The sequence below is a fragment of the Lissotriton helveticus genome, chromosome 11 (genome assembly GCF_964261635.1).
Source record: "Lissotriton helveticus chromosome 11, aLisHel1.1, whole genome shotgun sequence".
Taxonomy (NCBI): domain Eukaryota; kingdom Metazoa; phylum Chordata; class Amphibia; order Caudata; family Salamandridae; genus Lissotriton; species Lissotriton helveticus.
The window spans coordinates 1,111,555,006-1,111,573,051 of NC_136072.1; the positions used below are offsets into that span (position 1 = coordinate 1,111,555,006).

The 18,046-nt window shown below is 50.4% G+C and overlaps 1 protein-coding gene across 1 annotated transcript in view; it reads right to left on the reverse strand.

The window, feature by feature from the left end:
* The window catches only part of LOC144792664 (solute carrier family 2, facilitated glucose transporter member 11-like), a 517,386-nt gene that overhangs the window by 81,947 nt on the left and 417,393 nt on the right, over window positions 1-18,046 (reverse strand). Inside the window, exon 8 of the mRNA XM_078667810.1 lies at window positions 6,692-6,802. Within this exon, the coding sequence (XP_078523936.1) occupies window positions 6,692-6,802 (111 nt within the window). The remainder of the gene's footprint in view (window positions 1-6,691; window positions 6,803-18,046) is intronic.

The following is an 18,046-nucleotide window of genomic DNA, read 5'->3' on the forward strand; positions in this document are numbered from 1 at the left end:
TGAGGCAGCAGCAGAAGTTGGGTCTCAGGCAGGAGTCTCTGGAGGCAGCAGCAGAAGAGGGGTCTCAGGTTGCAGTCCCTGGAGGCAGCAGCAGCAGAGGGGTCCTAGGCAGCAGTCCCTGGAGGCAGCAGCAGAAGAGGGGTCTCAGGCAGCAGGCTCTGAAGGCAGCAGCAGAAGAGGGGTTCCAGGCAGCAGTCCCTGGAGGCAGCAGAGGGGTTTCAGGCAGTAGTCCCTGGAGGCAGTAGCAGAAGAGGGGTCTCAGGCAGCAGGCTCTGGAGGCAGCAGCAGAAGAGGAGTCTCAGGCAGTAGGCTCTGGAGGCAGCAACAGCAGCAGCAGCAGCAGAGGGGTCTCAGGAAGCAGGCTCTGGGAGAGTGGCAATATGAGGCTCCCTCCCACACATATATAGCCCCCTGGGGTCGTTTCAAAGGTGCCAAGCTGCAGCAATTGGTGGTCCTGGTCTGCCTCTTTCAAATGCATCCAGTGACCGCCTTCACGGTGGCGGAGCATGCCTACCGCGATTTTCAAAATTACATCATGCCACCGCAATCCACATTAACATTGGCTGTAAGGGCATGTTCCATGGCGGTAATACACTGCAGGGTCCCGGTGTGCGCTACTGCGTTGGTGCATCTTTCAAATGCATCCAATGACTGCCTCCGCAGCGGTGGAGCATGCCTACCGCGATTTTCAAAATTGCATCATGCCACCGCAATCCACTTTCCCATTGGCTGTAAGAGCATGCTCCATGGTAGTGACACACCGCTGGGGCCAGGTGGTAGTGATCGCGATTTGGGTGGCGGAGCATGCCCACCGCCATTTGGGCATGGCTCCATGCCTATAACTACCGCACTTGTGTGAATGGGGGTGCTGGAGACACACATCTCGGGTCAGGCGGTAGCTACCCCGATTTGGATGGCGGAGCATTCCCACCGCCATTTGGGCATGGCTCCATGCCTATCACTTCCGCACTTGTGTGAATGGGGGGTGCTGGTGACACAACGCTGGGGCCAGGTGGTAGCTACCGTGATTTGGGTTGAGGAGCTTGCCCACCGTCGTTTGGGCATGGCTCCATGCCGATCACTACCGCACTTGTGTGAAAGGGGGGTGCTGGTGACACACCGCTTAGGCCAGGCAGTAGCTACTGTGATTTGGGTGGCAGAGCATGCCCACTGGCATTTGGGCATGGCCCCATGCCTATCACTACCACACTTGTGTGAATGGGGGTGCTGGTGACCCACCGCTGGGGCCAGGCGGTAGCTACAGCAATTTGGATGCGATACAATGTCAATGGCCATCTGGCACACATCAATAGTGCACAATGGTCACATGGTCAATGGCTCATCACTGTGCACACAATGCCAATGTTCCATTTACTACACTGGTGACTACACATGCCATGTTTGTGTATGTGTTTCATAGATTGTGCTCCCTCACATGTCAATTATGATTTTGATGGTCGATGAGGCAGAACAGTGTTGTTGTGAACTCTACAATCTGTACACTTGTCAATGTGTTGAGGTGCAGTGAGAATCACAGCAATGCTTGTCTCAATGTATGATGTAGTTTCTTGCATGACCTCTTATCCCTGCTCATGCACACAACCGTCATTTCTGCGCCAATTGTGGTCACTGTGTTGTGGATGTGTGCCAGGTTGAAATGACGCACTAAGGTGTGACAGGTACAGCAGCTAGGTATGAGACAGTGGGGTTGATTTGTTACACATATGCCGGATGCTTTACTCCCAAACGTGCCCATGTATGATGTGGCTAGATCCCTATGTGCAACCACATTGACCAAGGTGGTGTTTGAAGTACTTGTTTTGAGTAAGTTGACATGTGTGCCCTTTGTGTAGATGAAGGTGTCCCTTAATGTAAGCTGGTCTGTTACTCAATTTTTAGGGCAGTCATTGGTGTTGTTGTGTCATCCAGAATGCTGTGCCTATCTCATGATGTATTGCATTGACATGTGTCCACTTTCATCTCAACTAGGAGGAGGCCAAATCTGCTTCATCACTTGACAGTGCTGGCGGACATGGAGGATGTGGCGATCATCCGGAAAATCCATCTGGATAGAGCCACCCTAAAAACCCTTTGTGATATGTTGGAGCCGCACCTGCAGCTCGCCGGACATATCCAACAGCTTTCACCCCAACTTATAAGGTTATGGCAGCCCTGCATTTTTTTGTCACTGGATCATTGCAGCAGACAGTAGCCAGTGCTGGTGGGATGTCACATCCAATGTTCAGCATGGTGCTGCGTGATGTTCTGTTCGCCATGATGATATACAAGGAAAGATATATCCATTTCCCCAGGGGTGCTGAATTGCCAGCTGTGAAGGGAGACTTCTATCCCCTTGGGCACATCCCCCATGTTGTTGGTGCCATAGATTGCACCCATGTCAGTCTTGTGCCACCACAGGCAAGTGAGCACATTTACAGGAATCGCAAACATTACAACTCAATAAATGTGCAAGTGGTGTGCCTGGCAGATATGATCATCTCCCACGTGTGTGCCAGATTCCCAGGCTCAGCTCATGACTCCTACATCATGCCTAACAGCATTGTGAACCAGCAGATGGATTATCTGCTTCCCATGCATGCATGGATTGTGGGTGAGTATGCCTAGTCATATAGCGTGCTGTGTGTGACTTGCTGCCCTCTGCCTCACCGACATAGCGATGTCTATTTGTGTTTGTCATGCCTATGTGACTCTGCATATCCCAACCGTCCCTGGTTGCTGAGTCCACTGCGGAAGCCCAGGCCCCCGGCTGATGTCCGCTACAATGATGCCCATGGAAGGACACGTCATGTGGTGGAGCGTACTTCTGGTCTGCTCAAGTCACGCTTCCGCTGCCTGGACAAAACCGAAGGTGCACTGGCATCCTCGCCCGGGAAGGTGTGCCAGATTGTAGTGGCATGCTGCATGCTGCATGCTCCACGACCTAGCCATTCGCAAGGAGATTCTCCTGTTGCTGGATGATGATGAGGACCCAAGGCCCCCGCCTGCAAACCAACCCATGTCCAGTGATGAGGACAGTGGAGAGGAGGAAGGTGTTGACCTATGCCAACAGATCATCACCCGCTACTTCACTTGAAGGTGGGTGACAATGTACAACATACCCATTGACTGATGATATTGCTGCTGTCATGAAGGGGTATGTGAGAACTGTAACAGCAGCCAGTTGAAGACTCAGCAGTGGCTGGCAATGTTTCCAGGACAGGTCATTTGGGGACATCTACAGGACCTGTATGTTGACACTTGTTGCCCATTGTGACGTGAGCATGTTGCCTTGTCTTGATTGTGGGTGTTGTGTGTTGTCTGTGATGCCACACCCAGACCAGTGAATGTTGTTCTGTTGTGTTTCCCTAGGTGCCTTCAACCTCTCCTTGCCTACATACACTCCAGTCTCCTGGTACATTTTAATCAGTATGAAGACTGTACATCCTGGAATAAACACGGAGCTGAAAAAACATGTGTATGTAAGGTGTGTTTATTTACAACGGGGACATGTGACAGGGGGTGGATATCTACGATAAGGTGATTGGTTGGGCAGTGAGTTGACCATCATGGTACATGAGGTAATCGGGTAGTCACCACATGGTTGTAGCGACCCAGTCTGACAGACAGATGCCGTTCACAAGGCAGTGTGGGGAAGGACAGTCCAAAGAGTCCATGCAGTGGTGAAGAGGGTTGCCACCAGGGCTGGCTCCATGACTGGAGTGTGGCAGGTACTTTGCCTCCAGATATTCCCGGTGTCTTCCTAGGATGGTCTCTTTGTCGCTTGGGAGGAGGGGGCCCTCCTGTAGGGCCAGTGGGGTCTGAGGACTCACCCCTCTCAGTGGGCACAGGGGAGGATGGTGAACTGTCATCCTGCGGCCCACCAGGGGGAGGTAGATGTGTTGTTTGTGGTGCAGGACTGTCCCTCAGTACCGCCCCTTGCTGACCCAAGAGTTCCACAATTTGGCCCATGCGGGTGTCAATGGACCTCATCAGCAGGTGAGCTCGCGTAACAGGTCGTCGACTGGCCTGTTTCTTCCTGGGCCTTTTCATAAGCACCAATGACTCTGGTGATGTGGTCCAGGGATTAGGTCCCAGCCTCCTGGTGTCTGTGAGTGACCCTGCCCCTCCCACCTACCCTGTTGCCACGGACCTTTTGCCTCACCACTGTGTGTATCCCCATCCTCTCCCTGCCATCCTCAGTTGGTGGTGTGGGGTGGTAATCCTCTGGGACAGGGAAGGTGTTGCAGGCAGCACTGGTGGTGGTGTTGGTGGTGGAAGTGGACACACAGTCCGTAACAGCAGGGGTCTGCAGTGAAGTTGCAATTGCAGCAGATGTGGTGGGGGGACGATGGGGTCCTGGGACCTGTTGGTCCCTGGCACACCAGATGGGCTGCTTCAAGCTCATCGGCAATAGGATCCTAGGAGTCAGCATCCAAGAGTCCATGTTCCGGGGGGGGGAGACTGGCTCTGCAGATTGCTGGTGTTGTCCTCTACAGTGAGTTCTTGGTCACCTGGGGATCAGATGGGAAATGGTCATTGCAGTACACCCTGCAAGCTCTGTGTTAGCTCTGTGTCATTCACTGTTTGTGTACTACACAATTAACTGATCATCACATTCTTTTCTATGTGCACTACTGTGCCTCCTGACATGATGCAGTGGTACATGCATTACTTGTCCATGGTGTGAAGGCCGCCAAGCCACACAACTAAGGATAGGCAAAGCAACACACCAGCACTACTCACACAACACACAGCACCACCACCACTTCCACACCTGCATCACCAACCCCCCTGCACATCACACACCATACCCATCACTACCATACCCACCACTCACACCCCTGCACCCACAAACACTTTGCACACCACACACCATGTAAACACATAAAATGCCCAAATTCACAGAGACTGAGTTGACAGTCACTCCCCCGGCTACTCCTGTGAGACTCTGGATGCAGTATTGCAAGCCCCTTCTCCTCCCATGGTGTGAATGGTTTTGGTGCAATGAGAGGGCCACCACCAGTCCTCTCAGCCAGCTCACGGTTCTTGCTTCTCCTCTCTTTGACAACCCTCTTCAGATCATGCCAGCGCTTCATGATCTCCTTTTTGGATCGTGCGGTGGTCCCTACTGCATTGACCCTTTGGACTATCCATGCCCATATTTGTGTCCTTGTGGCTTATTGTGTCTGTTGGACCAGGCTACCAAACAGTTGTGGTTCCACTCTGACTATCTCATTTACCATGACTGTCAACTCAGTCTCTGTGAATTTGGGCATTTTATGTGTTTGCATGGTGTGTGGTGTGCAAAGTGTTTGTGGGTGCAGGGGTGTGAGTGGTGGGTATGGTAATGATGTGTATGGTGTGTGATGTGCAGGGGGGTCGGTAATGCAGGTGTGGAAGTGGTGGTGGTGCTGAGTGTTATGTGAGTAGTGTTGGTGTGTTGCTTTGCCGATCCTTAGTTGTGTGGCTTGGTGGCCTTCAGTCTTTGAAAGTTGCAAAGAATTGTGGTCAGGGAAGGGGCTAGTTTTATACTCAGCTACGTGAGTGTGTCCGAATGGGGTATTGCGCTCAGGTGTGTTGTCCTGGGAATTGCCTTTTCCTTTTTGCCATGTGTTTGTGTCATTGGGGTGTGTTTTGTGTATTTGGGGGCATGGCTAGTTTGCTATGTGCACTGTTTGGCCTCATTGTGGGTTTTTTCTTCATCCGCAATATTTTCTACGAATCGTCCGCAGCGGTGGCTATGCTGCAGCTCTTCCGCCGGCTCTACCATTCATTCCAGTGTATGACCGCAGCGGTCGGAAACAGCAGAACATACCGCGGGACCATCAGGGATAGCCTAATTTCCCGTGTGGTGTCTCTGCTATGCTTGCGGCGGGTTGGAGTTTTTCTGTAGCGCATCCGACCTTCGTGGACGGATTTTGGCCATCACCACCCGTTACGGGTGGTTTTTCTTGGCCCCGTTCCACCACAGTCTGTGTTTTTTGACGGATGATCCTAATTTGCCCACCCATTTTTCCACGGTACCGGCGGGAGATTGTTTTCCGCTTCCATGGCGGTCAGGGTGGTTTTTTCCAATCACCATCCTACTCGACCCCTAAGGCTTCCATGCACGAGGTGTCCAAGTGGAAGAAACATCAGCCTACGTGATGGGCCTTTACTCATCATCAGTTTAGCGTTTGTGAGGTTTTAAGGGCAAGATAGACTCTGCCGGAGGTAGGGTCCATGGGTGCTATCACCAGGCAAGTAAGCTTCTCTAGCCAGGATAGGAGCACATCCATCTCTGATGGGTATAGTAAACAGGCAAGCATGTTTAGATGAATTAATCTTAATATTTGCTAAAGCAGGGCTAGACATAGTGCACACATTAAAGGTAATCTGGGCACAGGCACTGGGAGGATCATATGAATTCTGCACAGCAACCAGACAGAGGTTAGCAAGTAGGGGCTGATAAAGAGATTCAGATAGAGAAATTACAAAATGAATACGATGGTGCGTTATACATCTAACATAATATAACATCACATAAAAAAACAAAACATAGCATGAATATAGCAGAATATAGTCAAGAGAAAGGGATACATGGAATAAGAGGCTCAACAATGAAGGGCATAGGAAAGTGGTGGTCATGGGAAATTGGCAGGCAACAGGCTTTGAAACAGGGGGATGTGGAAGCAGTTCCAGTTGTACTTACACACAAGATGGTTGTGAAGATCTCTGTGATGGCCATTCCAAGGGCCATATAGCGAATCTGACCACTGGCAATTCCAGTATTCTGGAAAACATCATAGGCATAGAAGTACACCTGGGAAGAAGGAATATAAGAATGCTTAACAAGCTACAAGGATCAAAATGGATAGACAGAGAACCTACATATCTCACCAATGTTCCCATGCTCTTTGGCACATCCAATCAGTCCTACCAATTCTTGTTTTGATTCTTACTGAGGTTTTATTGACAGGTCAGACACAACTATAAGTTTACCAGCTTAGCCTTTAGTCTCATTAGCACAGCAGAGGTTTCAGAATATTAATGAGATTTTCACATCAACGAACAATATTGCATCCAGAATATTGACTACCATTATATTGTGAAGATAAATAAATATGAATACATATAGATTCTTACATTCACATCTATATCCTTAACAATATCTATGCACCTTATAGCCCAACATGCCTACATAGGTGTAAAGTTGAGAGAAGTAAGTCTGTACTTTATTGGTCATTCTTAACTTCATGATACTGTGGTAGTAGATAGTCTCGATTAAAAACTTTTTTGGTCAATGAGAAAAGCATAATATTTTGAGGTACAACTGCTCAGGTTGCATGTACCCCCGGGGAACAAACAGTGTATGGAATGCAGCTGTTGTTCGACAGGTTCATAAATCATCAGTGTCTCTTCCAAGATGTTTGAAAAATATTAGATCAAAGTGCTTAGGGAATCTTTTAACATTAGCTCAAAACTGTGACAGTCTCATGCAATTAGAATTTTTAAATGTTGTGCACTTAATAGCATGAACTTGGCCCCAGAGCATTAGAGCGCTTTACATGACCACCAGATTACATTACCCAAGGTAATTTTTTTATGCACAAGAATATTAAGTGATCTGCCCAGAATCACAGGATGTTGAGCTGATGCCTGAATTTAATCCTAGTTCCATAGTTCCAAAGCTGGTAGCTCAGGCAATAGGCCAGGCCACACCCCCGTCTTGCTCCTCTCCTTCTAAGGAGTGGCTAATTACACATTTACCACACACATGTAAAAATGTTGGGCCCTTATGTCATATTGGGGGTCTCTCTTGTCTTTGTGATCGCTTTAAATCACCATACCTGTGTGCCATTAGGTAATTCATTGCTGCAAGAACTTTCACTGAATCTATGTATTATTATAGTGCCTCAAGCTCTAGTGGCCCTCTTCTCTTAGAAAGTTCACTGCCCCACCATCTTAAATGTGTTTTATAGTTCTGGGGAGCATGACTTGGCCAGCCAGTATGGTGGACACATTAATCAGAGTTCTGCTGATTCTGCCTTGGCCTACTGGCGTGCTGCATACATTTCATAACTGTAATCAACTATGAGGCATTGCATACATCCTGCATAGATCTTGGAAGGTGTATTGGCTGCCGGATCCTGGTGAAGTGCAGACTAGCGGACACCAGAACAAGAAAGAGCCTTATGGAACCTTTTTGGATGCTCCCAAGGTCCTGCAGCAAGCATGAGTGCCTTGGTTGTTCGCTGAGATAGCAGAATAGGCATGGCTATGTGTATGTCACAACCTACTTCTCTGGAGCTCCCATACACCCTCCTTTGGAATGCCACCCAATCATCGTGTCCACTACCAGGTGGACACTGGTTTATGCCATAGCTGTTGTTCATGCTAATGCGAAATAAAACACAGGCACACAAGGTGTACTATTCAGCAGTGGCCACGAGCGACCATTCGCTCATTTATTTACAGCCCTGGGCTGCACCTTGCCCTCAGCGTGACAAACTGCAGCAATGTATAGTAGAGGGCTGATGGCACTCTATATCCCTGCCAACTTATACTGAACTGCACAGATTAGTGCATCTACTTGCACCTGACACACATGGTCCCTTAGTCCCTGCCTTGTCATGGGGTTTGGATGGAGATCATACCTAAGATTCCATATCCCTTCATCACTCCCACCTAACGGAGAGGGCATCTCTCTGCTCCCACTGGTCGGGGTGCAGATCAGCTCACCAGTGTTGCAAGCCATGAGACAGTGACCTCTCGAAAAGGCAGGGTCTTCCTGCGTTATCACTGGCATGTCACTCAAAGGTGAGTTGGGCTTGAACAGCTCACCCTTACTGTCGCTATCTGCATTCTCCAGCATGGCCCAGGGGTGCTGGCAGGACCTTGTGCCTCCTTGAACTAGTAGACGTTCCTCACAGCAGTGCTGGGCCCCATTACATGGTGATCACAGTTCCACTTACTTTCACAATGTGCCTGGTGTCTGCTTTATGATGGCGTGGTCCCCTACCTGGAACGGGGCTGTGGCTTCATCCTCCCTGCTTGTGCGATCATTGGTGGTTTGTCTTTTCTCTTGCCTGGTCTGGATGTCGAGGATGGCAAGTTGCCATTCGGGGCCTGCCGGGATACTGTCTCTCGTGGGATGTTTTTAACATGAGGTCTGCTGGTGCACAGCAGGTGGTGCTGGACAGGATCTGTTGGTATGCTCTCAGAAATCAATACAAACAGCACTCGGAGTCTTCACCCTGGTCCACTACAATTCTTAGTTCTCGGTTCAGGGTCCTCATAAATCGTTTGACTTTCATGTTAGCTTGGGGCCACTGGGGAGTCACTCTCCTGTGCTGGATGGCAAGAGATATTAGATAGTCTTGGAATTCCTGTCCCTGGAATGGGGGACCATTGTCTGTCTTAACTTCTCTGGGAGGCCAACCAGAGTGAATATGTTCTCCATAGCCGGTTTTACCTGTGAGAACACCATTAACTGTACCAGTTCCATGGCTGGAAATTTGGCATGAGACTCTATGAGGACTTCCGTCTTGGAATCTACCAGAATCCAAGCTCACTATTAACCAGGGTTTAAGACTGGGCTTTTCAGTTATCACTGGGGTGAGTCCCCACTGGTGAATGCGCCAGAATGGCAGTTGCTTATCATCCCATCCACTTGAGAGTCTATCCCTCAGAACCCCACTTTGTCCCAAAGCCTAGCCTTTGTTTTGACCACACCCTGGTGGAATTGGTGCACCAGGTTAACCACCTTGCTCCACAGGCTCTGCAGTATCATGATATGGGAAAGGTGCCTGCATGCGCGCTGTACTGGCAGTCATTCAAGCGTGCTGCGCTTAATATTGTAATTTTAAATTGCTCGTTTTTGACATTTGTATAATTTTCTTTGTTGAGCCTTGGTTTTAATTGTATTTTTGTCCAGCCCACATACTTGCATTTTAAATAGTGTCCCCACCGCGCTTAGCGCGGAGCTTACCGTTCTTTGCAGCTTCTTGGTGGCGCTTGGTCGCCATCTTGGGGTGGTCTCTGCCTCCTTCCGCCTTTTGCCTGTGCGCTCCAGCGCTTCCGGTAGCCCAGGTGAGCTGCTACTTAAGGCGAGCTCTCCTGTGGCTCACTCTTGGGAAAGGTGCCTGCATGCGCGCTGTACTGGCAGTCATTAAAGCGTGCTGCGCTTAATATTGTAATTTTAAATTGCTCGTTTTTGACATTTGTATAATTTTCTTTGTTGAGCCTTGGTTTTAATTGTATTTTTGTCCAGCCCACATACTTGCATTTTAAATAGTGTCCCCACCGCGCTTAGCGCGGAGCTTACCGTTCTTTGCAGCTTCTTGGTGGCGCTTGGTCGCCATCTTGGGGTGGTCTCTGCCTCCTTCCGCCTTTTGCCTGTGCGCTCCAGCGCTTCCGGTAGCCCAGGTGAGCTGCTACTTAAGGCGAGCTCTCCTGTGGCTCACTCTTGGGAAAGGTGCCTGCATGCGCGCTGTACTGGCAGTCATTCAAGCGTGCTGCGCTTAATATTGTAATTTTAAATTGCTCGTTTTTGACATTTGTATAATTTTCTTTGTTGAGCCTTGGTTTTAATTGTATTTTTGTCCAGCCCACATACTTGCATTTTAAATAGTGTCCCCACCGCGCTTAGCGCGGAGCTTACCGTTCTTTGCAGCTTCTTGGTGGCGCTTGGTCGCCATCTTGGGGTGGTCTCTGCCTCCTTCCGCCTTTTGCCTGTGCGCTCCAGCGCTTCCGGTAGCCCAGGTGAGCTGCTACTTAAGGTGAGCTCTCCTGTGGCTCACTCTTGGGAAAGGTGCCTGCATGCGCGCTGTACTGGCAGTCATTCAAGCGTGCTGCGCTTAATATTGTAATTTTAAATTGCTCGTTTTTGACATTTGTATAATTTTCTTTGTTGAGCCTTGGTTTTAATTGTATTTTTGTCCAGCCCACATACTTGCATTTTAAATAGTGTCCCCACCGCGCTTAGCGCGGAGCTTACCGTTCTTTGCAGCTTCTTGGTGGCGCTTGGTCGCCATCTTGGGGTGGTCTCTGCCTCCTTCCGCCTTTTGCCTGTGCGCTCCAGCGCTTCCGGTAGCCCAGGTGAGCTGCTACTTAAAGCTCACTCTGGTCGCGCAGCGGTGACGCGCAGCGGTCGCGCCTGACTCGCGCCGGAGTCGAGCCAGAGTCTGCCCGTCTGCGCCCGTCCGCGCTAAGTACGCGCGGGACGCCGGGGGTTTCACTCTGTTAGATCGCTGTATGCCTTCATCCTCCGATTTGATAGGATGATTGTTTATTCTAGCGCCTCGCTTTGAGCCATCAGGGATTCTCTTCCACGCTGCTCGGCCGCATCATACCATCCGTTATGTGGTCCGTGTCAGTGTGTCTGTGTGAGAAGTTGGCCTGATAGGTGATGTTTCCAATTCTGGAACCACCTATTATCAGACCAAACAATCCCTTATGGTGTCTGGTTGTAAGTCAACCTTATTAGACAAGCTATCCTAGGGGTAGCATGGACTAAGCAGCCTAAAGGCTTAACTTAAGAGGTCGTGTTAAGCGAGCTGTTTTACCACGTACAATCCTGTAATATCAAATGAAAGGACACCACACAAGTATATATTATAAAAATATATGTGTTTATTACTAAAAACAATCCCCAGTATTCTTTATGAATAAAGGGGCACAAGCGTTAAATCAAAAGCACTGTTTAAACATACAAGTTGCACAATTATGGATGAGGGCGGGTGGCCACTCAAACCATATACTAAACAAGTGGTATAAGAGATGCCACTCGAACAGTGGTTAGGCCTAGGGCCTAGGGAATCGCTGGGAGCAGTCAGGACAAGCAATGCTGAAGTCGGGAATGGCCCTCGGGATTCGGGAGATGTGCGGAAAGCGCACGCATGCACCAATGTTAACCAATGGTGCGTAAAAGTCATAAAGTTAAAGTTTAAGGACACTTCCGCTGGACCTAGAGGAACAAAACTTAACACACAGACCCTAGAGATGTGCACCAGTGTGGGAACACCGGCGGAGCAAAGTTACCTCACCCACAGGAAGTGGGTGCACAGGGTCGAAGTGGCGTCGGGTTTTGACACGCAGGCTCTTGGTGCTTGAAGCTGAAAGGGCTGCAGGCGGGTTGAAGATGAAGTGTCCGGTGGAGTCCAAGGGTGGACTCAAGTCGAAGGGTACCTTAAAGCAGAGGGGACAGAGTCTGGGTCACTCAGCAGTGACCAGGGTGGAACCAGGACGGAACCAGGCAATGTCGGGCGCAATCAGGTGGTCGTCGAGGAGCTTCTCTCCGCTGTCACGTGGGCTCTGGGGCATCTGCGACGTCCAGGAGCAGGTCACGATCTGTCCCACGCAGGCTCTCACCGTCGGTGCAGTCGGCTTCAAGTTTGGAGCAAACAAGCCTTGGCAAGAGCAATCCACGCAGGATCGGAAGATTGCTTCTCACTCGGACCAGGAAGGTCAGAGTCGGGGCTCCTTTTCAGGGGAGCTGGTGTGGATCTGGAGCAACCAGATTCACGAGTCTTCTTAGTAGTTTCGTTGGCACAGGGACCACTAGCCAGCTGGCAAGTGACCGGGCCAACGCGTTGAGCCAAATAGAGCAGAAGGGCCCCACGCAGCACTCGTCGAATGTGGAGGGCTGAACTTCGGCTCAGGAGTAGCTCAGGGTGGGGGCTTCTCAAACCCCGGTGCACAGCTTCGAGGGTCACTCGTGGGCTGCACGGTCAGCGTCTCGTGGTCAATTCAAGATGGCGTGCCCCACGCTTCCGGTCGCCTCCACGGGTCTCAGCTCTGCAGGGACTGTGGATCGGGCTGTTGGAAGGCAGGCAAGCTTGATCTCGTCAATCTCAGTCGCTCGAGTTCCGGCGGGAACTGCAACCAAGTAGACGTCGAGGGCTGGATGGTGCCTGCTGCTGCAGGGTGGTCGCTCCTTGACCACAAGGGAGATTCTTCGGGCTTCCACGTTGAGATGGAGGTCCAAGGGTCCAGAGTTTCGTTTCTAATGTTTCTTCCAGGAAATCTGATGTGCATTGGCACTGCTCCCACTCTTATTCCAATCTGGGGGGCGTGATTACCTGCTAGGTCCCCCCCTATGGGTGGGACCCAGGAAGGGGGTGGATACACCCCTTTCCTTTGATCCAGGCCGCCCTGGCACGAGGGCTGGAGTGCCCCAGAACCGGTTTGGCCGGATTATGCAAGGGGCAGCCTTGTGCGCCCCAGGCAGTGTCTGGTTTCTTTCAGACCTCCCTGCTACAATCCACTATCTCCTGTCTGGAGGGCGGTGACACCCTCCTGTGACAGGAAACCCTTTGTCCAGGACCCATTTGGCCGAGTTTCGGTCAGCTGCAGGGGTCCAGACATTTGTCTGTGGCAGAGGCATCCATTTTGTGGATCTAAGGTCTTTGGAGAAATTAACCGCATTACAGTAAAGGAACATGTCTTACCCCTCTAGAGGGGTGGAATGCTATCCCCGTCGCCAGAACTGGCGAGGGGATAGTATTCCAAATCGTATGACACCTTACACGACATGTTTTGATAAAGCCAAACCAAAGTTGCTATTTAACCGCGAGGATTATAAGGCACTTAAGAGTATATGGTATGGCATTATCCTGAAACAGCTTAGGGAGTTGTTCCCGACAGCTGCAGACAGGCTCAGCTCATGCTAGAGCTCCATCTCACATAAAACCACGCACTCTGCCTCTAGGATTGATGAGGCCTTCCATAGGAGTGGCTCACAGGTTTACTTGTGTCCAGATATAGGTTTAGATATAGGTATACTATATCTAAGCAAGGGGTGCTTACACCACCTTACCCCAGCTGAGTGATCAGCCAGTTGTGTCAATTTAAGAACCAACCAGGGGTGGCAAAAGATATGCTGCAGCCCCTGGTAGGCCTTGGTGGCCCCTATGCCCTGGGCACCTATAGTGCATTATACAGGGGCTGACAAGGAGTCCATTTCCAATTGGTATGTGCCTATAGCACATGTGTCAGTAATTTAGTGAGAGAACAGCAGGCTGGGGGTCTGATCAGCAGGCCCACAGCCTCAGTAGTCGAAAACCAGTGAAGCAAAAAGCAAAAATTTGGGGTGACCATAGGATAGCAGACCCTACTCTCCTACAGTCTGTACTATGTGGTCGCTTGATCGGCCTGTAGGGATTCGCGAGCCTGCTACTTCTCCCGCTCTACGAATTCGTCCCGGTGCTTTTTCTGCGCCTGGTAGCCTGGGACCTGGTCTACGTTTTTTAAATCTTAATACTAGGTCTTTAGCAAAGCACCACTTATCTGTGGCAGACCTTATTCTGGATGAGACACCTGATCTGCTGGCGTTAACTGAAACATGGCTTCTAGATACTGATGACGCCATAGTTAATCTTGCCTGTCCCCCTGGCTATTTATGTTTTAGATCTAATCGCCATTCTAGAGGAGGAGGAATTGCCTTATTTATTAAATCTGCTTTCATATGCACCTGGACGGTTTTGCAGATTGTAGGTTGCGAGAGCGCCCTGTTCAAAGTTACCATCAGCCCTCAGTTTACGCTGTCGGGGATGGTTGTTTACCGCCCCCCAGGCAGCGACGTAGCTTTTAGAGGTGCTTTTCCGGAGGCTGTGAGCCTACTGGCTAGTGGTTGCGCTAATTTTTCGATCTTAGGCGACCTCAACCTCCACTTTGATAGGTTGGAGTCTCTGGCCATCAGTGGTTTTTTGGCCGATTTAGAGGCTCTGCAGCTGACCCAGCTTGTCTCCCAGCCCACACATGTGGCCGGCCACATTCTGGACCCGTTTTTTACAACTCTTTCGGGTGTTCAGATTATGGCGGTTAATCCTGTGGCATGGTCTGACCACTACTTGGTGTCTGCCTGGCTTCCCCTCCCTACCAACCCTATTATTCCATCTCCTTTGCAGATACCTCGGCGCCACTGGAATAAACTTAGGCTGGAGGACCTTCACTGCATTATGGGTGCTGAGCCTCTGGGTCCTCTGCTGAATGCTACCTCGGGCTATGATCGGTTCTGTGACTGGATTACCAGGGCGCTTGATGCCCTGATACCTATCATCTCCAGTAAGTCCAGTCCTCGGCAGGCTAGCCCCTGGTATGACAGTGCGCTGCGTGCCATGAAGTCCTCTTGTAGACGGGCAGAAAGGGAGTGGCGCAAAACATATGACGCCGAGAGGAAATCCGACTACCAGGCCTTAGTCAAACTCTACCACCGAGCTATATGTAGGGCCCGGGCGGCGTTTTACGCAGCCGAATTCCGAAATAGCCTTAATCCGACTAAAACCATCTTCAAAACTATAAAAGACCTGATGGCAAAGAGAGTTTCCCCGCAGTTGGATAGTTCCACCTCCCACTGCGAAGTCCTGGCCACTTTCTTTCTGGACAAAGTTAAGAAAATCTACCAGGCGTTTCCGAGTCCACTGCCATCTGTGATTCCCTGGAGTGGTTCTAGTAACTGCCCGTCGCTGCATTCCCTTCCAACTCTTTCTAACGAGGAGTTTGTGAAATGGGCCTTGCGAGTCAAGTCTGGCTCGCCGGCAGATCCGGTAAGATCGGCCCTTTTCAGGGATGCTGCCTTTCAGGGGCGCACAATAGTGTGTTCTCTGATTAACCTCTCCCTGACTTCTGGCCTTGTTCCTGCCAAGTGGAAGCAAGCGGTGGTTTCCCCGATCCTGAAAAAACCATCTTTGGATCCATTGAAACCAGAAAACTACCGCCCGATATCTTTGCTCCCTTGGCCGGCCAAGTTCATGGAGGCCCATGTAAATCTGGCCCTCACAGAGCATATGACCCAAGTTAATGTTCTGGATCCCGTGCAGAATGGGTTTCGTGCTGGTCTCAGCACCGAGACGGCCCTTCTGGCAATGGTTGAGCATTTGCGGAGTGTATTGGATGCAGGTCAAACGGCAGCGCTTATTTTATTAGACCTGAGCGCTGCCTTTGACACTGTTTCCCATCGCATCCTTTTACACCGCCTGCAGGACATTGGCCTCTGTGGTTCAGCTCTGCAGTGGTTCCGCTCCTTCCTCAGTGATCGCTCCTTCTGCGTTGCCACCCCTCCCTTCCAGTCCAAATACCATCCATTGGACCTAGGGGTGCCTCAGGGCTCCTCGCTGAGTCCCACGCTTTTTAACCTGTACGTGCAGCCGCTGGCTGAAGTCGCCAGGCAATTGGGCCTAACCATGGTTTCCTATGCCGACGACACTCAGCTGGCGGTTACGATCAGCGGGGATGCCAAGAAGGATGCCCCCAGGTTCCGGAGTGGACTTAGAGAGGTGGCCAGCTGGATGAATAACAACTGTCTCCAGCTGAACGCATCAAAAACGGAGGTGATGATCGTTGGAAGGGATGCGGTCCTCTGGGGAGAAGGATGGTGGCCTCCCGAGCTGGGAACAGCCCCAGCCCCTGTCCTGGAACTCAGGAATCTGGGAGTATGGCTTGACCACACGTTAAGCTTTGTGACTCACACGAAGAGAGTGGCGGCCTGCTGTTTTGGAGTATTACGCGGGCTAAGAACCCTGCTTAAATTTTTTGATGCTCCTACAAGACAGCTGGTCATTCAAGCGATGATTATCTCTCGCCTGGACTATGCTAGTTCACTCCTTTTAGGAGCGAACCAAGCTGAGATACTCCGTTTACAGCGAGTCCAGAATGCTGCGGCTAGGGCGGTGGTCGGCCTGCCCCGGACCTGCCCTACCTCCAATACTCTGCGGTCCCTTCACTGGCTCCCGCTGAATAAGCGAATTCAATTTAAAGCCCTCACCCTGGTTTTTTAAATTCTTCGAGAGTCGGCACCTGTGTTGCTTAATAAATTGATCTCTCCCTATGTGCCAACTCGCGCACTTCGATCCCTGGGACAATCCTTGGTGGTTGTTCCCCGGTTCAGACTCAGTCGGATGGGGGGACGCTCTTTTCGAGTGAAAGCTGCAACCCTCTGGAATGCGCTCCCTTTGGAAATCCGTCTCTTGGATGACTTAATATCCTTCCGTAGGGCCTTGAAAACCTTTCTGTTTTAAACTTCCCCGGTTTTAAGTGTTCTGCTTTTTGTTGCTGGTTTTAGTGTTGTGTTGTGTCTGCCTTTCCCTGCGCCAGGACGCTCCTTCGCTGGAGCATCTGTGCGCATTAAAAATGTCACATAACATAACATAACATAACGTAACATAACATATGTTGGCTACTCAGCAACATGCCCTCCTCACTTCTGCTTAGCTCATTTTTTACTCTCCACAATTGATTTCTCATCCTCTGGTGTCAGTGATCAGGATCCATTGAGGAAAAATGTACACTGTTTCCTGGCTCTGGAGATGTTTTTGTCTTCTTTAGTAGAGTCCTGGATGTCCTGGATCATCCTTGTCTTAGGGCACACTTCGTGTACAATCATTCACACAAAAGCTGTGGCCACTTTGCCACTTTCCAGTTGGTCCACCCAGCTAGAGTCAGTGGGTATCTTGACAAGTAGTCTACTGGGTTGTTGGTGCCTGGCAGGTAGATTCCTTAGAAGGAGTAGGGCTGTAGCTGCACGGCCCACCTTTCTAACTTCAGGCATGCCAACCAAGCCAAACAGGTAAACAAAAGGACCAGAGACTTATGGTCAGTGAACACCCAGTACTGCCGGCCATATGGGTAGGGGAAGAAGTGGCAAAAATGCATACTGGATGGCCAGTGCTTCCCTTTCAGTCTGGAATACCTTAGCTTGTTGTGGAGAGTGCCCTGCTCTCATAGGCAATAGGTAACCTAGCAGGCTCAAGCTCCAGCTGGTAGTAGCCAGCATTCAAGTGTAACTTTGAAAACCACAGGGCGCCATTTACGTCTGCCACAATGTCACCCATTGTCAGCATGATGTGACACAACCTCTAAATAGCACTCTTAGGGAGCCTCATGTCCACACATAGCTTGATGGCTCTGGGCTTTCTTGACTTAGGTGCAATTACCAACAGGGATAACTACAACATGGGGTCATCAATATTTTCTATGACCCCTTTTTGATCTAGATATCAGAGCTCTTTCTCTGCTTGTGCCACAGGTGGAAGGGGACCCTCCGATTTTGTAGCACCTTGGGCTTGAC